This window comes from Talpa occidentalis, unplaced genomic scaffold (genome assembly GCF_014898055.3).
Source record: "Talpa occidentalis isolate TD23 unplaced genomic scaffold, MPIMG_talOcc4v2.1 talOcc4.9, whole genome shotgun sequence".
NCBI lineage: Eukaryota > Metazoa > Chordata > Mammalia > Eulipotyphla > Talpidae > Talpa > Talpa occidentalis.
The window spans coordinates 31,927,431-31,949,590 of record NW_023605305.1 but is presented as its reverse complement, the minus strand read 5'-3'; the positions used below and the strand labels follow the sequence as shown (position 1 = coordinate 31,949,590).

Genomic DNA, 22,160 nt, shown 5'->3' with positions numbered 1-22,160 from the left:
AGAAATGGAAGAAGACAAAGAAAATTATTTTTTGGATTCTTCAGAATATTCCAGGCTCCCCTTGATCAATCCTTTTTGTTTGTTTTTGCTTACCAAAATCATGATATAATAAGATTTGAAGTGCAGATGACTTGTGTATTTAAAATTCAAAAAAGCTCGTGGAGCTATTCTATTCAGCCTGACCCACATTAAAATAAATTGAAAATGTCAAAGTATAAGGAAATGCTCTGAATTCTTTATTCAAAAATATATTTGTGCTGATGATTTCTTAAATTAATTCTTCTTATATTGAAATACATTTTATTATTATGTCTTTTGATGAGATACAAGGAGTTAAACTTAGTGTTCATGACAACACTCTAGTTCTTGTAATTTTGTTTCCAGAAATAAGAATGGGCAAGGCAAATAGGAACACTCTATGGTAAAGAATAAGAAAAGGAATATAATCATGGACATGTTAAGAGACTCAGAAGCCAGTAATTCAGCTTTAACTTTACATGATTTCAATGAATACAAAGTTTCCCCAAAAATCATTCAGTATTATGTTGAATGAAGGTTTGGTATTTCAACCTCTGTATTTCTTTGTGTAATTATTTCCTTAATGTTGTCATCTTTTTGATCATCACCAAGTGTCTTATTCAGTACATTTTCAGTACATTCATCTAATGAAATGGTTGACAGGTATGAAAATACTTTCTCCATTAGAGGTTCCCTGAGAAGAGGCATTGGTGAGCTCTTTTTTGATGGAGAATCATCAGAAAACCAGTCATCAGCTGCTTCTATACTTTGGCTATAACAAGAATCTGATGGTAACGTTGATACACTTAAGGTAGCACTGCTGCAATTTGTTGCCAAGCTAGTCTCTGAGGGATCACAAATAACCTTTTTTGTTGCGAGGCAGAACTCATCTTTAGAGTGATCTTCAATTGCTGTAAAAGAAAATTAGATTTACTATGAATATTACATAATTGTGAGCCAAATCTTAATGATAAGGATAATGTTTCTTTTAAAAATGCAAACTCTTTTTAGAATTATAATGGACAGGAGGATGCTACAGTGAAAATTCTGAGTTGCTCTCATGTACAGTACAGTAATATGTAATTGGCAATATCTTTATGATAATGAAGATTAGAAAAGTCTGTTCTGAATAAAGGAACCTATTTTAATAGGTGAAGTTTCTATAGAGGCTAGAAATCTTAGTTCTTCAATGTCCCTTAAAATTAGAAAAGTCAAATAGTTTTTTAACCTTAGTTAAAAATAATCTAACTTAAAAATATATATACTTCCTTGATCAGCTAGGTTATTTTTGTCCACAATGGGAAGGGCCTATGGATTGGCTTTATTTATTTATTTATTTATTTATTAAATTTTGCTTGAACTTTATTTATTTATTAAAGTTTTATTTATTTATTTATTTATACAAGCACTGGGTGCAGTCAGAAGCGCAGGAGGGTGAGAGAATTCACCAGAGCCAGAGCGGAGAGCAGAGCAGGCAGATGGACGAAATACACTGCTGAGGGGAGCAGCGGGCGGCAGGAGAGGTCTGCGTGCCATGTGGGACCCTCGCTGGTGGCCGGGGATTGAACCGGCGCTGCAGAGGCTGCTGGCAGCTTCGCAGCCCAGCGCTCAACCGCTGTGCCACCAGGGGAGGCCCCTATGGATTGGCTTTATACCAATAAACGTAATAGCATTCCTATAGAACATTACAATTTACAAACTGGATTGAAATCCTTCCATATCTCATTTTTAGACTCAATAATTCATTAAGGTTGTTATTGTTAGCACTTCAAAAAAGAGAAGACTAAGACAGACTTAGAGAAACAGCTCACCACAAATCAAATAAAAAATGGACTTCAATATAGATTTTTGATACTTTAAGTCTCCAGTGCTTCTATCATTACATTATTTATGCTGCTGATTGATATTTTAAAATGTGTTGTTTTAGAAAATATTGCATTTCTATAACATCATAAAAAATCTTTTATATTTATATTAACTTATAAATGTGAAATTATGAAACTGGTTTAGATATCTTTTTACATAGCATTTCTGATATTATATAGAAGTGTAATGTTTCAAGATACTAAGACATAATTGCAATATATAAAGGGTGATAAAACACTTATGACCTTTTGCCCTCCAGCAGTTCTATACAGCATTGAGTATGGTGTCTTTGGATATAAATAGGGACAAAAATTAAATTTCACATTTTAATATAAAGTGATATTGGAAGATTTGTTTTCTAAAAATATATGTGCGTTCACATACTAATACACTATTTTTTCTCTTGAATTGTTATGGCTTGTAAAAATACTTAGGTAACATTTATGATAACCTCTTAATTCTTTAAAATATGAATTGCTATAAGTTGATTACAATTTCTTTTAATAAATTTTTGAGGAAAAGTACCTTTTGTTTGTGATGTTTCCTTTCTTCTTTGCTCCTCCTACATAAAAATTATTTGTATTTTAAAAAGTTTTTACATAATTTCTTCAATATATATGGGAATAATATATTTTAGCATCATAACAAATTCTGATAGTTTTTCTGACATGAATTTATTTTATCGAAATATTTTGACAGAAAAGAAAAAGAATTGAGCTATCATCTGGAAAAAGAATATAGACTGGTTCCAGAAGGCAGTCTCCAGGAGAGGAGTGCAATAGAATTATTTCTCTTTCCTCTCTCTAACTTAAAGTTAGAACTATAGAGAACAAAAACAGTAATTAGAATTCCTAGACTTACTCATTTCATTAACCAACAGCAGCAAAAGAAAAGTGAATCCTAGCTGAAGGCTTTTTCAAAAATTCAACTCTTTTGAAGCAAATAAAGTATTTCCTCAAACAGTACATGCCAGCTATACTCTGGGAAGCTGGCACTGTAGTAGTTCTCAAATTTAAGAGCATTAGAATCACCTGCTGTGCTTGTTAAGATGCTCATTCTTGGTCATAATATCGGAGAGACCCTACAGTAACAGATTCTCTGAGCGTGGGGCTTGAGAGCATGTATTATAACACACTCAAGTGATGCTGATTCAGATTTTCCTTCAAGCGCTAAACAATGGACTAGTGCATAATATCTAAGATGGAGTGAGTGAAAATGGAACATATATAGATAGATAGATAGATGTAGTATATCTACACACATAGGATATATAGAACAACATTTTTTCCACATGGACACACATACAATATATAGAATAGCAATTTTTATAACTTTGTGACTTTTTCCTTTTATATAGATAAAGGCCAACATAGATAAGTTCTTGAACTTACCTTGCCTGGATTTAAGATAAATACAATTTATGAGTCCTGTATATATTATGTTAGAATATTGCTTCTCAGACTTTATATGCCTATTTAGCTTGATAAACTATAGATTCTGACTCAGTAGGTCTGGGGTTGGGTCTGAGATTCTGCATAACAGATTCATAGGTAATGCTAATATTGCTGGTCTGGGAACCAGAAATTAAGCCTTAGACTGATTCAATTCTATCCAAACTAAGGGAATGACAAAATAGGCCATCCATGTTTTCTTTTATTTTATGACACATTGTAAAAATGAGCAGACAAGCCACAGTTTGGAAAAAACACATGTATAACATATGTATCTCACAATAGACATATATCCAAAATATATTAAGAACTCCTTCAAGTCATAGCTTAAAAAACAAACAAAACAAAATAGCAAATTTAAAAATGGGCAAAAGACTGCAACAGACAGGTCACACACAAAAATATAAAACTGGCCAATGAACACATGAAGGTGCTTAACACCTTTAGCTATCAGATACATCTAAATTAAAGGCTTACTGAAATACAATTTAAAACCCATTAAAATGACTAAAATTAAAAAATAGTATTAACATCAAATGTCGGCAAGGATGCAGAACAACCAGAACTCTCACTTACCCTTGCTCATGGAAGTGCAGTAAATTACGATCACTTTAGAAATGTGTTTGACAGTTTTGCATAAAGTTACACATGTCCTCACCCATTCTATGCTCAGGGATTTTTCCCATGAGAAAATGAAATCTATGCTCAGTGAAAGTACATGGATATTAAAAGCAGCTTTATTTATACTAGTCAAAAACTGAAAACAATAGAGAGCCCAGAAATGAATCCACACATATGTGTCAATTGCTTTATTATAAAGGAGTCAAGAATCTAATATAGGGGAAGGACAGTCTCTTCCATAAATGGTGTTAGGAAAACTGCATAGTCACATGCAAAAGAATGAAACTGGACCCCCATTGTGCACCATCCACAAAAATAAAAATAGATCAACTTTAATGTAAGACCTGAAGTCATAAAACTCTTAGAAGAAACATGGTGCTAATCTCCTTGACATTGGTCTTAGCCATGATTTTTTTGGATCTGTCTCCAAAAGCAAATACAACAAAAGTAAAAATCAGTAAGTGAAATACGTCAAACTCCAAAACTTATGCACAGCAAAGGAAACTATCAACCAAATGAAAAGAAAATCTCCCAAATGGGAGAAAACACTTGCCAATCATATATCTGATAAAGGAATAACATCCAAAATAAATAAAGAATGCATGCAACTCAATAGACAATAATAAATTGATTTAAAAATGGGCAGAGGATCTGAAGACATTTTCCCAAAGAAGACATGTAGATGGCCAAAAGATAAATGAAGAGGTACTCAACATCAGGAATAATCAGGAAATACAAATCAAAACCACATTGAGATTTCACCTTACACCTGTTGGGATGGATATTATCAAAAAGACAAGAAATAACAATTGTTGACAAGCTGTGGAGAAAAGGGAACTCTTGGACACCGTTTGTGATGTAAATTGGTACAACCATTATGGAAAACAGTATGGAGTTTCCTCAAAAAGTAAAAAAATAGACACACGGGTAACTCAGCAATCCCGCTTCTGGGTATATAACTGAAGGAAATGAAATCACTAACTTGAAAAGATGCCTGCACCCCCAAGTTCATTACAGCATTAATTATAATAGCAAAGACATGAAAACAACCTAAGTATCCATCAGGGGATGGATAAAAGAAATGGGGGTTTATATGATGAGTCTTTTCCTACTATTCTCTACTACGAACCTGAGGCTCCAAATGCAACATTTTTACTGAACATATTACTTCCTTTCATAACTATTTTTCATTTTTCCTTCTTGTCAAATTCCTATTCATGTCTCAAAACCCAGCTAAAACTGTTTCCTCTGTGAAGCCTTCCTCAATTGAAGTTACTTTGTCTGCATTTCTTCAATTTTGTGGCTCTTATCACATTGTGTTTTAATTTTTTGTATGTTTTTCTTTTCTGCATTAATCTTGAGCTTATCTGGGCCTGGATTCATATCTTATATGTGTATACAGCCTCAGTGCCAAAACTAGTGTTGCGATAGTTACGGCACTCAAAAAATGTTTATTGAATGAACACTGAGTTCAACTTGAATTCAGTATTCAAGATGTACATTGAGACATTGCCCTCCATCAGTGTTGCTATTTATCTCTGCATGTTGTAAGGCTATTAGAGTATAGCAGGTTTTGGAATAATAATGTTTCATTCAAAGTCATTTTATTGTAGTGTTACTGAGAAAAAAAATTGATGCCCAGGGGCCACTGTTGGTATGCAGTTTTTAGGGTCTCCCCTGTCTGCGTGGGTTTTCTCCAGGTTCTCTGTCTTCCTCCCACATTCCCAAAATGTGCACATTAGGCTCACTAGCATGTTGAAATTGTCCCAGGAGGCGTGGGGTAGATGTGAGCATACCCTGGGATGGTGTGGTAAGCTGCATTTTTCCCTGAGCTGCCAGGATGAGCTCTGGTCACCCAATACCCTGAACTGGAAGGAGCAGGTTAGAAAATGAATGCATGAATGAAGGAATGGATACAAATTATGTTTAGTATTTTAAGTGTTTGGAGTCTTTAGAAGTTTGAAGATAGTTTTGTGACCAGAAATATGCTCTAGGAAATTAACTTTGGTTTTTATCAACTAGCCTATGGTAAAATACTTTTCGTGATGTGCCTTTTCACTTAAAGTCTCCATTCACAAGACAGCATTAAATGAGGACCTACTGCATTTGTTCTGTTTAGCTATACCATAGTTTGAAATTTCTACTAGCATTTTAGCCCATGTAATGTTTCCGGCACTTACCACATTGCATAGAGTTAATTATGTATATGCTTTTCCTACTGTACTACACTAGCATCTCCAAGGTCTGGGTTCCATCTTACTATCCTCAGTAGGCCAGTCTAGAGTTTAGAATGCAATGAAGTCTTAATAAATCCTTGCTAAGTTGTATTTAATTTCAGTTAGTTGGCTTGGTTAGGTTATCTGAGTATCAACTTATCTCCAAATTTCTATCCTTTGATAGACCTGGTAACTTTGGTGGGTTTTTTTTTTCCCTTATCCATTTTTCCTCATCTCTACAACAGTTCCAAAAAAAGACAAATGTAGGTTCTCAGGTTAGAGATATAGAGATGCAACTGTAGAAGGAGACATTTTCATTTAGTTTTCCAGTTTCCTATAGATTAGTTCTAACTGCTTTGGTTAATTTAAATTTAGCTTCATGTTTTGTATCTCAAATTTAAAAATATCTGTGTACACTCTGTGTTTAAAAATTAAAGACAACAATGCTAATAACATGGTGTCAAAAGAAATTATTTGAAAAGAGTGCTATGAAATATACTCTACCTGTAATTGGAATTTTCCAGTATGAAAATTTCGAGAAATAAAAACACACTGAGGGTGAGATTTAACCTTCGCCTTTAATGGCCTTTGCTTACATCGCACATCCTTTGCTTGAAATTTGGAATTTTGAAATATTTCTCTGAAAAATATTTTATAAAGAATGTTAGTAAACATGAATTATGAACCAATTAAAATTGTTCAATAGTTACATGTAATGGTTTAAAAGTTGAAATAAATATATTACTATTTAAAAACACAAATCAGCTTATATATTCCCTTCCTATATGTCACTGATTTCATTACACCTGTTTTTTTCATAGAATGCTAAATTAAGCTACTTCTTGTACAAGATTAATATTTCCAATTGAAGATTAACCATGAGTTTTTTATATTCTTCTGTTGTTTTTTTAAGATTTATTTATTTATGCATACAAGAACTGGGGTACAAGTCAGAGGTGTGGGGGGGGTGAGAGGATTCACCAGAGACAGAGTAGGGAACAGAACAGGCAGATGTTCTGAAATACACTGCTGAGGGGAGCAGCAGGCGAGACAGGAGAGGTCTGCTGCGCCATGTGAGTAGTTCCCTGACCGGAGATTGAACTCATGCTGCAGTGGCTGCGGATAGTTTCATAGGTTGCGTATTAACCCCTTGCGCCACCAGGGAGGCCCTATATTCTTCTTCTGATTGTGAGAGAATCAATTGACTTCAATGTTACTCTTTTCATAAATTTGCCTTTAATGGCAAAGGAAATTAAATAAAACTGCTCAATTTTTTAAAAAAAGATTTATTTATTTACACATAGAAGAAGTGGGGTGTAAGCCAGAGGTGCAGGGGAGTGAGAGGATTCACCTGAGACAGAGTGGGGAGCAGAATAGGTAGATCCACTGAAATACACTGCTGAGGGGAGCAGCGGGCGAGACAGGAGAGGTCTGCTGTGCCATATGTGGGTAGCTCCCTAGCTGGTTAACACTTAGGCCACCAGGGAGGCCCATTTTGTATATATCTTTAGAGGAAAAAATAACCTTCTTGACCCGACGTTCTCTTCTAGTGATCTGCTCCCAGTCTACCTCTCTCACTCTGATCTATTTACAATAGCCTTTTATTTATTGAACAGTATCAAAATCATTCCCACTTGGAGTCTTTATACTTTCTATCTCTTCAGCTTTGAAAGTTCTTCTACAGGGTTTTCACATGGCTGGCTCCTTCTTTTCATTAGGTCTCAGATTAAACACTGCCCACTCTAGAAGTCATTCCCTGGGCATTTTACCTATTTGTTCACTATTTGTCTCCTCCCAGTGGCACTGCAAGTCTATGAAACAAGTCTAGGAACCTTGTCTGACTTGTTCACAGTCATATCAATCAGTACCTACAACAATGGCAGGCACCCAACAAATATTTGTTCAAAGAATGAATAAGTGAATAATTCCTAGATTTTTTGATTTGTGCAAATGGACAGATGTATTCATTTGGGAGAAAGGGAACACTGAAACAGTGTGTGGGAAGATCATGTTATGATATATCCTTTTCAATTCAGTTAAAGCAAATATTGAATTGATTAGATAACTTAAAAGCCAAATTTTAGAGTGGAAAGGAACTGAGGTGTCAGGTACCTTTTTTTTTTTCTTGGTCTCTGGCAAAAGACAACACTTAGAGCACACCAGAGCATTCTGTCAGCTATTCTTAAATATCTCCTAAAGAAAGAATGTCTTTCTCTCTCCATAATGTTTTTAACCTTTAAGTTAGTAGTCAAAAACTTTTACATTTTCTAGCCTTATAATTCAAACTCCATTTTCTAAGTAATAAAGTGAATCTCACTATTCCATAAAATCTTAAAGTGTGAATATTACTATTACACTGTTAGGACTATTATACTACTAGGACTTCTCTTTTTTGGGTTATTTTACACATGTAAAGCTTTCTCTGACCAATCAAAGGGTCTATAACCAACCCCCAAATTAAAGAATCAATATTTAAGTTTGGATTTTTTTCAAAGAAAAAAATTAAATAATAAACCTTACCTTCGTTTGCAAATTAGGAACCACAAAGCTGATGCCAAAGCAAAGAAACCAATCCCCAAAGTAACAGCACCAGCAGCCAGAAAATAGGTTAAGTGGTTAAAAAAACCTATACAAATAAATTATAAAAAATTATTTCATGCATGTATCTTCATTCTCTAGGTGAAATTAAAAGACATATCTATATTTCAAATGCTATGCAGTGAAGTGTTAAGACATTAACTAGGAAGCTGGGAGACTTGAATTCTAATATCTGAAGCCATCCTAACAAATACCAAGTCTCTGAATTTGAGAATTGTGTGCACTGTATGTTGACCCGGGCTCAGGGCACATTTCTCTGGCCTTGCCAGGACTTGAGACCTAGATTTTGTTTTTGTACATGTGTCACCTCCTTTTCTTATCTAGTTTCTCCCTTCCCAGACTAGCTGTGAAGGTTTGCGTTATTTTTACAGTATCTTTTGTTACAATCTTCCAATATCAGATACTTTTCATTTTCAGATTGTATTATCAATTACTATAGAAGATGAGGAAACTAAAGAAAAACATAAGGAATTTTTTAAGATCTTAGAAATATTTAAACATTTCATTTCCACTTTATCTCAGGAATAGTAAAAGATCATCGCCAAAAGCTAAATGAAAGGAATATAAAATAATATACCACAGATTTATAATTGGAAAAACTTATAGGAGTTACATGGTATAATTCATCTTAGAGATGACGAAGTTGAGGCCTGGGTAAAAAAAAGTAACTGAATTAAGATTATGCAGTAAATTAAAGCCAATCCTTATTTTAAAAAAATATATTATCCTTGCTACCACTCATGTAAATAATAGTATATATTAAAAAGAATTAGGAATAAATAGAGCATGAGGTAATTATAGTCAGGTTGATCAAGTATTCCTGAAATCAGCTATTGGAGCATAAAATAAATTATAGAAAGTTGTCACAGAAGACTGTATAGTCTTGAAGGGCATTAAGACAACATAGGAGTATATTATTTGGGGTAAAGTGTCTACAAGTATAAAGCTAGTTGAAAGTCTCTATTTGTAAACATAAGTTCCACAAAAGATAAGGCATGATAAAGACCTTGTTCCCATACTTCTGTTGTTTCCTAAGTAATTTTCAGCTTCCAAGATGGTGCCTCTCAAATCTTAATTTTCTTTGGGTTCAGAAATGTTTACATTTGGAACTAATTAATAGTATCAAAGAAGTTACATAAGTGATACTTATAATATGAAAAGAAAATCTAAATGCCCCACATTTGGAAGTCAATTAAATAACTTATGATGATACTACATATGAAAAATATAGTACTATTTAAAAATGATTGAATCAAAAAGGACATAGAAACATTCATTCCAAAGAGCACCTGCACCCCTATGTCTAGAGCAGCACTATTTACAATAGCTAAGCTTTGGAAACAACCCAAATGCCCAAAAATAGATGACTGGATCAAGAAGATGTGGTACATATACACCATGGAATATTACTCAGCATTCAAAAAAGATAAACACATGCAATTTGCAGCAACATGGATGGAGCTGGAAAGGATCATGCTCAGCGAAATAAGCCAGAAAGAAAAAAAATAATACTGGATGGTCTCACTCATAACAGGAATCTAGAAAACCTAAATAAGGGACCAGGAAAAAGAATAACTATAAGGAAGAAAAAAATCAAAATCAACAAACAACTATGAACCAGAGACACACTTTGGGGAGGGAGGGGAAGGAGGGATTGGGGTCAAAATCAGGGGGTTGCAATTGCATGGGGAATATAAAAAAAATAAAAATGACTGGATCAAGAAGATGTGGTATATATACACAATGAAATATTATTCAGCAATCAAAAAAGATAAACTCATGCCATTAGCAGCAACGTGGATGGAGCTAGAAGGATTTATGCTCAGTGAAATAAGCCAGAAGAAAAAAAGAAAAATATCAGATGGTTTCACTTACAGCAGGAATATAAGGAAACCAAATAAGACATCAGTGTAAAAAAAATAACAACAGTACAAAACACGACAAAGCAAAAACAGACAATTATAAATCAGAGACATACTGCAGGGAAGGAGGAGGGAGAGGGATCAGAGGGAGGGAGAGCAGAGCACAGGGGACTGAGGTGATGGTGCACAGGTGCATTGGTGACGGAAACTCTATGGGGACTACACCTGAGGAGCTGGGGGGAAGCAAATATTGTTTAAAAATGAAAAATGATGTAAAAAATTTTAAATAATTAAAAAAATAAAGAGAAAAAAGGAAAAAGAAAAATATAGTACTATTTAATTATTTAGAACAGGTTTTCTCAAAATCAATAATATTGATCTCTGGGACCGGACAGTCCTTGCTGAGGGATTGTCCTGTCCATTTTACCAAAGATGTCTCCACATTACCAAATATATTACTGGTGGGGGGAGGCAGAATTGCTCCCAGTTGAAACATACTGGTATAACAGTGTAAGTGAGCATCAGAGAGTATTTAATGATAAAAGCAAAATAGGGAAAACCCATATTTAAAAAATTAAAAAGATGCAGTTCTATTTAAATATAAGATCAAAATCTATATGGACAAAAGAAGAAAGAGTACAGAGAAATGAGTAGGGGTTAAAACCACAGGTGGTAAGTGAGACACTGAATTCTGGAAGGAGGAATTAGCTAGAAGCAGCAGAGAAAATCATTGAGACAAGACCTAGACTAAATCATACTCTGGTACAGTGAATGACTTTATATTACCAAAATCCCTATGAGAAGGGAACCCTGGTCTTTTGAATAAAGTCCAAAAAAAGTTTAAGGTAGATTATTGGAAATGAAAAAATTCAAAAATTTTAAAATGGAGTAAACTCTTTTTTTTTAATACATAGATTAAATGAAATGAAATTTAATACTGAGAACTCAACCAATTACATTAAAAAATGGAAATAACATAAATTGTGAGGCTTGGAAAAGATTGAATATATAACATAAAACTTAAAAAATAGAGAAGTTGAAAAGTTATATTCAAAGACACAACCTAAGAAGGTTTTTACTTAAAAAGTTTTTAATTTATACATGGTAAAATTCAGTTTTTTGTTGCATAGTCCTATAAGTTTTAACAAAATACAAAGAATGTTTAATCACAACCTATTTACAGAACAATTTCATCACCCCCAAAATTTCCTTATTCTGCCTCTTAACAGTCAAGTTTTACTTACTGGTAACCACTTATTATATTCCATCTCTAATTTCCATTCTTATAATTGGCTTTTTCAGAATTTCATGGTATCATACAGTTTATGGTCTTTTGTGTCTGACTCTTTTCACTGAGCACAATGCATTTGAAATTTATCTATGTTATTGCATGTATTAATAGTCTTTTTATTGCTGAGTAACATTCCATTTTAAAGATGTACCACAGTGACTTATTGCCCAGCTGAGAAACTTTTTTGGTTGTTTCCAGTTTTGGGTAACTAGAAATAAAGCTATTATACACTTGCATCTAGGTGTTTGTTGAACATAAGCTTTATTTTCAGTAGAGTCCTGTAGCAAATATATATTTAAATTTATAAGAAACTGCTTTCTAAATTCTGGCTTTCTTATCGGCAATATATAACAGTTCCAGTTGCTCTGTATCATCCCCACTTGGTATACTCAGTTTGATTTTAACCATTTCAGTAGATGTGCATTGGTGTGTCATTGTGGTTTTAATTTGAGTTTCCTTGGTGAATAATGATGTTGAACATCTTTTTATGTGTTTATCATCTTTATATATTTTTCAGTGAAGTATTTGTTCGAATCTATGATTTTTTAGAATTTTTTTTTATTCTAGGTACAAAATCTTAGACAGATGTGATTTGGAAATATTTTCTTCCAGCCTGTAACTTGTCTTTTCAATTTTTGTTATGATGTCTTTCACAAGGCAAAATTTTTTAATTTTGATGAGTCCAAATTATCAACTTTTTTTTCCTTTATGGATTGTGTGTGTTAGATCTCAAAATCTTTGTCTAATTCAGGTCATAAAGATTTTCCCCTATGTCTTCCTGTAAAAGCTTTTTTTTTACATTTAATTTATGACTCATTTTAAATTAAATGTTGCATAAAATGTGAGATATGGGCAAGCATTTTTTTATTTTGTTTTACATATGTGTAGACAGTGGTTCTAACAATATTTGCTGAAAAGACTATCCTTTCTTCATTGAGTTGTCTCTGTACCTTTGTTAAAAATCCAATTAGCTATATTTGTATCAGTTTATTTCTGGACTCTATTCTGTCTCTTTGATCTATGTTGTCTATCCTTTTGCTAATGACAATAGTATCTAATATTTAGATAACAAATACCATATGCCAGTCACAGTTCAAAGGGTTTTATATATATTAATTTGTTTGATTCTCATAAAACTGAGTTAAGTATTTTACCCCCCCCTTAACAAATGATGAAAGAAAAAGCAAAATGAGGTTGAGTAATTTGTTTAAAGGTATATAAACAGTCAATGAGGAAGCAGTAGTAATTTAAAAATTGATAAGGTCCTTCCTTGTCTAGGTTGAGGAAGAACAAAGATACCAAGTATCTCTAGTAATGATTCTAAAAACTTGTTAATTTTTGCTAGATTACCACATTCTCTGTCAGCAGTGTAATTAATTTTGAAATGAATAACTTGATATATACCCTAAGAATTTAAATTTATGCTTGTGGGAATTTAAAATCACAATATAAATAACTCATGCATTAAAGAATAAATCAATGAAAATTTGAAATACATAGAACTAGCCAATAATGAAAGCACTTGCAACAACAAAGTTGGAGCCAAATTAAAGGGAAATGTATGCCCTTAAATGCATATTTCAGAATGGGAAGCTGTAAAATAATGAGTTTAACATCCAAATTACAAGTTGAAAAAGACCAGCAAAATAAGCCTAAATAACTCAGAGGAAGGAAATAATAAAGAACAGAAGTAAATGAAATAAAAATTAAGATTCCTGGTAAAGCCTAATGAAATTAACAAAACTCTAGTAATTTAACCAAATGAAAAAATAAAAGCCATAAATAATAATAATGAAAAATGAATATATTATAGTTATAGCAGAGATTAATAAAATATTTTTGATATTTATGCTACCATATTTTAAAATTTATCCTAAATTATATATACCTAAAAAGTGACTTACAAAAAGTGACTCAAGAAGTAACAGAAAACCTAAATGAACATGTATCCATTAAAGTGAATCAGCAGTTACAAAATTCCCCCTACAGAAAATAGCAGGCCCCAATTACTTTACAATTTACTGTATACCCATGATTCAAGTATTTCTTATCTTATACAAGCCTCCCAGAGAATAGAAGGAGATTTCTGGCTGTTTGTTCAAATACATTTTCCTCTTCTTCCCAAGCAAAAAGCTAGACTACATATCCTAGCTTCCCATACCATTAGGTAAAGCCATGTGACTGAGTTCTAACCAATGGAATTTGAGTGGAAGTGATGTCATAAAAACCTCCCAAGCACCTTTCTCCATGTTCTTTCTCCCTTAGGCTGGTAGGGATTGAAATGATCCCCAGGGAACTTTAGAAACTATAAGTTATCATGGATTTAATTGACATTTATAGAACACTCAACCCAAATAAAATCAAAATACAACATATCAGGATGTGTTAGATGACACTAAAAGCAATACTTAAGGAAAAATCTATAGCAAAAAACTGCAATGTTAGAAAAATATGTAAATAACCTTAAAAACTAGAATAAGTTCAGCAAATAATATCCAAAACAAACAAAAAAAGTTTGAAAAAAGTGAAAACCAATGATATAGCAGAAAACTAACAGAGAAGGTCAATGAAACCACAAACTGGTTCACTGAGATTAATAAAGTTGACAACTTCTAGATAGATTGATCAAGACAATGAACACAAATTACCTTTATCAGAAATGGCATTACTATATATTCTACAGATATTAAAAGACTAGTAAGTCAATATTATGAACAACTTTATGCTAATAAATTTAACAACTTAGAAGGAATGGAAAAATCCCTTAAGGCATAAATTTCCAAACTCACTCAAGAATAGATAACATAGATAAACCAATGTCTATTGAAGAACCCGAAATTATAATAAAAATTCTCCCCCCATGCCCAGATAACTTTGCAGGTAAATTCTACCAGACATCACTAAAAAAAGAAAAAAGAAAGAAATTTTAAAAAATTCAGACAATGTTGAAAGACTGATAGCTTTCCTCTTAAAATCAAGGGTTTACTCTCACATCTATACAATACTGCGCTGAAGGGTCTAGCTAGCATAACCGGAAATGAAAAAGAAATAAAAGGCATCTAGATTCAAAAAGAAGAAATCAGTGTTTATATCCCCAGTGTTAAAGTCTGAATGTTTTTATATGCCTAAAATTCAAATGTCGAAAAAATTTTAATTTATTTAAAAATATTTTTATTGAGTTTATAGTGGTTTACATTGCTGTTTACATTATAGAAGTATAGAAGTGTAGTCCCTCCCTTCAGGTATTATTGCCACAGAACACCCACTACCAAAGAACCCACAATCCACCACTATAGACCCTTGTGCTCCCAACCCTCTTTGTTCTTGTCCTGATCCCTCCTTCTACCCCCCTGATTGTCCCCATTCCATAGCCAGCTTTCAAGGATTCGATTTTTAGTTTGGCTTGATCTGACCCTTCATTTTGCTTTTCTATATTCCACACATACATGACATTCTCTGATATTTGTCTTTCTCCTATTGATGAATTTTACTTAGCATAATCCCCTTCAGCTCCATCCATTTGACCAACAATGGCTGCAGTTTATCTTTTTTGTGATAGCTGAGTAGTATTCCATTTCACACACACACACAGAGGAGATTAAAATGATAAAATATTTTTGATAAATTTATGCTAACATATTTTAACACTTACTCTAAATTATATACACCTAAAAAGTGACTTAAAAAAGTGATATGAAGTAATAGAAAACCTAAATGAACATGTGTATATTAAAATGAATCAGCAGTTAAAAAGTATGAATCAGTAGTCATGGTATATATACGTGTGTGTGGTGCATATATTAATATATATCACATATTCTTGATCCATTCATCTACTTTTTTTGGAATTTAGGTTGTTTCCATTCTTGGCTATTATCAAAACATGTTGAAATTCTAATGCTCAGTGTGATGGTACAGGAGGTCAGAGGGTGGTCAGAGGGCAGAGGTCTCATAAATGGGATTACTACTTTTATATATTAAAAAAAAGACTCCCCACATAGCTGCCAAGCCCTTTCAACCATCTGAAGAGACCACAAGAAGACACTTTCACCACATTTAAAATGTGACTGTGTGGCTATCCTGATCTCAGATTTCCAGCCTCTACAATATAAAAATAAATTTCTATTGTTTATAAGCCACCTAGCTAGTGGTATTTTGTTACAGTAGCTCAAATGAACTAAGACACATAGAGAACATGATTTGTAATACAGAATGTTCCATGGAATTTTATTTTTTAATATTTTAATATTTATTTATACAAGCACTGGGGTACAGGCCAGAGGCACAGGAGGGTGAGAGAATTCACCAGAGACAGAGCAGGGAGCAAAACAGGCAGAAAGACTGAAGTACACTGCTGAGGGAAGCACCTGGTGAGACAGGAGAGGTCTGCTTCGCCATGTCGGAATCTCCCTGGCCCGCTGGAATCGAACCAGTGCTGCAGAAGCTGCAGACAGCTTCACAGTGCTGCACCCAACCCGCTATGCCACTGGGGAGGCCCCCTATGGAATTTTAGATAAACTAGTAGAACAACTGAATATAACCAGTTTGCAGGATATAAGATCAATGTAAAAGAAGTTGCTTGTCTTTTGAAACTGTTAAACTCTTAAGAGGAAAACAGGAGAAAAATGTCATGACATTTGTCTAGGAATAGGTCATGAATCTGACACCAAAGCATAGGCAAGAAAAGCAAAAATAGACAACTAAAAAACTTCTGAACTATAAAGGAAACAAACAACACAGCGAAAAGGCAATATATAGAACCAGAAAAAATATTTGCAGACCATAAAGGGCTAATTTCCAAAATATATAAGCTATAACCCAATGACAAAACAAAAACAAAAACAAAAAAACAACTTAATAGCCCAATTAAAAATGGGCTAAAGGCTTGAATCGACATTTTGCCAAAGAAGATAAATTAAAGGCCAACAGAGGTTCAACATCATTAACCATGAGGGAACTGCAAGTCAAAACCACAGTGAGCTGTCACTTCACACATTTCGGGACTGTTTTTATCCAAAAAAACCCGAAGGACACTAAGTGTTTGTAAGGATATGGTGAAATTGAAACCCTGTATACTGCTGTTGGGAATGCAAAATGGTGCAGCTGGTGTGGAAAATGGTATGGAGATTCCTCCAAAAATTATAAATAGAACCACTAATATGATCCAGCAATCCTACTTCCGGGTGTTTATCCAAAAGAACTGAAAATGGATCTTGAACTTGTATATTAACACTCCAATGTTTGTTACACTATTCGTAATATCTAGTATGTGTACAAAACCTAAATATCCATGAATGGATGGATGAATGGATAAAGAAAGGTGGAATAAATATATTATTAAAAAATAGAAACAAGAAACCTAAAATGGAGGTTTTCGTGCCTGGGCCTTGCCAGACTTAATATGTAATCTAATTGAAGTTTCAGCCTCTCCCAAAAGTGAAAATCTAGATCAATCAGTCTGGAGTTTCCTGGTCCACACTAGTGAGGTAATCTGCTTGATAAGGAACCCCCTTCTTTTTCCCTCTTCACACCCTGCCCCAGCACACATACCTTTCCTGAGGTAGGGTGAATGGCTGAAATAATCTTTTCTCTTTTGCTAATAATTTGTCCCAAGCTTGCTCTGACTATAAAATCTTCCATTTCGTACAAGCCCTCACAAAGTCTTACATCATCCTATAACCAGGTAGAAGTTGTAAAAGATACCTCAAGAGAATATATATTTTCATACTATCATCCACAAAAACATGTGAATAGTCACTTTGCTGGGAAAGTGCCGATTTTTATCACTGATTTAAAAAACAGTGCTGGGGAGTTTTGTTCATAGTTGTAGAAGATGTGGAACATTAAGATGTCACAGAACAGTCTCTTAACTTTCCCTAAGGTCGTCTTCCAGTTTTATCCCTTAAGTTTCCTTTGCATTTTCCTAGATTCTCTTCCCTATAAACTTCTTTCCAAAAGGTGGGTAGGTCATAGGCCAAAAGATATGTATTACTTTCTAGGATAAGGACTAAAATACTAGTTTCCTTGATTTGAATTAGCCAGGTATGATATAATTGAGGCCATCCTTTGCTTTTCTTCATGTATCTTCAGCATCCTCTGGTGGGCATTAATTTATTTAATAACTTTGGGGGGAAACCTTTACAGTTTTTGAGAAATGGATTTTATAGTACTTGGCACAGGAATAAACTAATTTCCTTATTTTTTTTTTTACATTACCATCTTCACAAAGTATTATATTAGTCCCTATCGTCAGATTTAAACAAACATCCAAGAGAAAAGCAACTACTTAAGTATAACTAGTACTAATGCTCTACTAATAAATGGTAATATACTATTCTAGAAAGGTTTCAGTTTTAATCTTAGAAAGAAAACAAATTTCTCATGCAATTAATTTTCTTTTAAAGATTTATGTATTTATGCATACAAGAGCTTGGAAGCAGGCCAGAGATGCAGGGGATGAGAGGATTCACCAAAGACAGAGTGGGGAACAGAACAGGCAGACTAACTGAAATACACTACCGAGGGGAGCAGCGGGCGAGATAGGAGAGTTCTGCTGCCCCATGTGGGTTGCTCCCTGGTGGGCCGGTCATCAAACTCGAACTCGTGCTGCAGAGGCTGTGGATTGCTTCATAGTGTGGTGCTTAACCCCTTGCACCACCAGGGAGGCCTTCTCATGCAATTTAAATACCCTAGTTGTGCCTATCCATTTAGTATATTTGGAATTCTGTCCCATCTACATTTGTTATCTGTTCGAAAAAATTATAAAGCACAACTATAAAAGGTAGAATGAACTATTAAAGTATATTTTTTCTCCAAAATTGCTTCTACTGAGTGATACAAAATTGATATAAAATATAATTTATAAAACAAGTAGCAAAGATCCTTAGTTTTGTAGGGTGCTGTACAATTACATAAATAGTTATTGATGTATAAGAGAACATAGAAGAAAAAGCCTGAAATTAGTGCTATTTCATTTCTGAAATCCACTCCTGTTTAGTTACAGATGTTTCTGCTTCTCAGTGAGACCGCTAATAAGCAAAGGAGTCACAAGAGAACAAAAAGAACAAAAACAGAGTAGTGACTATGGGATTAATGGGAAATCCAACACCCTAAGAGTTCACTATCAGAGACAGGAATTGTTTGCTAGGAGAGTAAATTACATATGGTTGTATGTCCATAAGTGCTTCTTATACCATAGAAATGAAGAGGAGGTAGGATTTAAGTTAGAACTAAACAGATGCATAAAACTAAGTATAAAGAAGGAGGGAATAAAACGCCTAGGAACCAAGAAAAGGACTCTAAATTACCAAATTCTTATCAGCAGAGTAATGACAACTGCTGTCTGGGCCCAGAGAATAAAGTAAAATAAGTGCTTAGCCAGCCTTGAAAAAAGTCACCAGACATTCTTATCCTAGTTTAAGCTATCTTGAATGGCTGCTATTATTTGACAATTTCAAGTCTGTAAATCTCTCCTAAACTAAACACTTTATCTAAGATCAATGCTCTGATTGTCACCTAAAACTGTGACTGTCTACTTTCCCGAGTCTGGCCACACCTCCCTGAATACACCTAATCTTGTCCACTTTCCTGAAGTTTCCATGCAAATTGTCTATGTGTTAACTCCACTTTCACAGCCCCTTGAAATATAACTGTATGTACTGTTACTTTCAACCTTCCATTTTTTTCTCATCCTGATAAAAATTTCTGAAGAAAATACACATGTCATTTAAGTTCATTATGCATTCTGAAAGATCAAATGTAGGACTACAAATTAATAGCACCCACTCAAAACTGGCAAAAGAACAAAAAGGAAACAATAAAGTAGACTAATCTGTTCCACAGCAAACTAAAACTTCCAAGCCTTAGAGAATCAGATTAGTACAATTAGCAAAGCTTATTGCAAACAACCGCATAGATGTGTCTGATTACATTAAATATACTTTTTATAATTTCATTCATGTAGCTGCCTATGTGAAAGATGTCCTATTACAGTGTTGTAACAGTATTTATAAATGCTGTCTTGACCCAATTTTGAGACCCAGGCTACAGACTAGTCAGTTTCCTTTCTTGAGTAACCAATTAAGTCCACACTGCAGTTCTCCATTGTAGGGCTCTTATACTCCACACTCACTCTAATTCCCCAGGACCAGGTATCCGACCACCAAGGACAGGCCCTATGTTCCTAAACCTGATGAGATTATTCAAACTGGCTAATCTTAAACCTCCTTACTCTGTCCCACCCCATTTCTTGCTGCAGAAACCAAAATAAAGGCATTTGCCCACTGTTGGTTTCGTCCCCTCTGCCTTGTGGTTGACGCTGGTGCTTGCCCTGAGTGGGGCTGTGCAGTGTGCCCTTATCCCAGGGAACTGTTGAGTGTAATGAGCCGTAAATCTCTTTCTGGCTTCTTTCTTTTGATCTGCTTTTGAACTCACCATTCCTCATTCAAGGTAATATGGTTAAAACAAGTGTCAATAATAGCTGTCGAGATTTCTACCCTGGACAACTATTTCTGTTACTCTGGGGTTGCTACAAATCAGCAAAAATGACTAATGTGTTGCTCCAACATTTGCAGTTTTATTACAGCACAGTTCCAAGGAGGTATTTATTTCAGCTTTTATGTTGGACCTGGTAAACATCTGATATTTTATCGTCAATAAAATTAAGGTTAATTTAAATGTTTTAAGTCTATTTTGTCTCATTAAGGTAACATTGGTTCACATTGCTATTTGTGTTTTTGATCTATAGGATCTCCTCCTTCAGGTTTGTAAGGTTGATTTTTCTAAATGACAATATGAAGAGATTATTACAAAAGAATAACTATGTTGGATAAATAAAGCTCCAAAGCAGAAGAGCTAACTGAAATCTAAGATAAAAGGAAGCAGAAATGGAGAAAAAAAACACAACACTTTATTTGCAATCATCCCTTGCACTGCACCAAAAACATTTGGAATTAAGAAATAACTATGTAGATGATACTAAAATTGACCAATAAGAAAACTTGACATATTATTTATGTCAAGCCAGGAAATGTTAAATTAAGCAATTTATTAAATGGAACTGCCAGTATAGTTATAATACTTGATTTTTATTCTTGTGGTCATCCTTCGATCCCCATCAAGAAGTATAATAATTAATTAGCCAGGACTAGAGCTGGAGTGACCTTTTATTTTTTTTTTAATAATAAATTTTATTTTTATATTCCCCATACATTTGCACCCCCCCCATTCTGACCCCAATCCCTCCCCTCCCGCCCCCCACTCCCCAAAAACTGTCTCTGGTTCATAGTTTTTTGTTGATATTGATTTTCACTTTCTTATAGTTATTCATTTTCCTGGTCCCTTATTTAAGTTCTTTAGATTACTGCTATGAGTGAGACCATCCGGTATTTCTCTTTTTCTTTCTGGCTTATTTCGCTGAGCATGATCCCTTCCAGCGCCATCCATGTTGCTGCAAATTGCATGTGTTTATCTTTTTTGAATGCTGAGTAATATTCCATGGTATATATGTACCACATCTTCTTGATCCAGTCATCTATTTTTGGGCATTTGGGCTGTTTCCAAAGCTTAGCTATTGTAAATAGTGCTGCTCTAGACATAGGGGTGCAGGTGTTCTTTGGAATTGATGTTTCTGTGTCCTTTGGGTAAATACCTAGGAGTGGACTTGCTGGATCATATGGAAGCTCTATGTTTAGTAGGTTCAGAAATCTCCACACAGCTCTCCATAGTGGTTGGACCAGTTTGCACTCCCACCAACAGTGCAGAAGAGTTCCTTTTTCTCCACACCCTCGCCAACATTTGTTGTTGCTAGTTTTTTTAATATGTGCCATTCTCACTGGTGTAAGATGGTATCTCATGGTAGTTTTGATTTGCATTTCCCTGATGACAAGTGATGTTGAACATTTTTTCATATGCCTGTTGGCCATTTGCATTTCCTCTTCAGAGAAGTTTCTTTTTAGCTCTTCTGCCCATTTTTTGACTGGATTATTTTCTTTGTTGTTGTTGAGTCTCATCAGCTCTTTGCAGATTTTTGTGATCAGTCCTTTATCATTAGTGTTGTGTGCAAAAATGTTCTCCCAGTTGGTGGGGTTTCTCTTTGTTTTTGTTATTGTCTCTTTTGCTGTGTAGAAGCTCTTTAATTTGATGTAGTCCCAGTTGTTTATCTTTGCCTTCACTATCACTGCTTTGGGTGATGTGTCTGTAAAGATGTCTTTGATGTGCATATCACGTAGTGTTTTGC

General features: G+C 34.2%; 1 protein-coding gene across 1 annotated transcript; it reads right to left on the bottom strand.

Moving 5' to 3' along the window:
* Positions 1-201: 201 nt before the first annotated feature.
* Positions 202-14,107, bottom strand: CUNH1orf185 (chromosome unknown C1orf185 homolog). Its single transcript, XM_037500597.2, has 5 exons — positions 14,085-14,107; positions 8,693-8,798; positions 6,677-6,812; positions 2,410-2,446; positions 202-929 (listed from the first exon to the last, which is right to left on the bottom strand). Exons 1-5 carry the CDS (start codon positions 14,098-14,100, stop codon positions 541-543), a joined length of 684 nt encoding a protein of 227 aa, XP_037356494.1. The 5' UTR covers positions 14,101-14,107; the 3' UTR covers positions 202-540.
* Between the last annotated feature and the right edge of the window lie 8,053 nt (positions 14,108-22,160).

Coding starts and splice junctions, on each gene's coding strand:
- CUNH1orf185 (XM_037500597.2), bottom strand. Junction 6,813..8,692: donor TTCCTAATTTGCAAACGAAG/GTAAGGTTTATT, acceptor AATATTTTTCAG/AGAAATATTTCAAAATTCCA. Junction 2,447..6,676: donor CTGGAAAATTCCAATTACAG/GTAGAGTATATT, acceptor ATTTTTATGTAG/GAGGAGCAAAGAAGAAAGGA.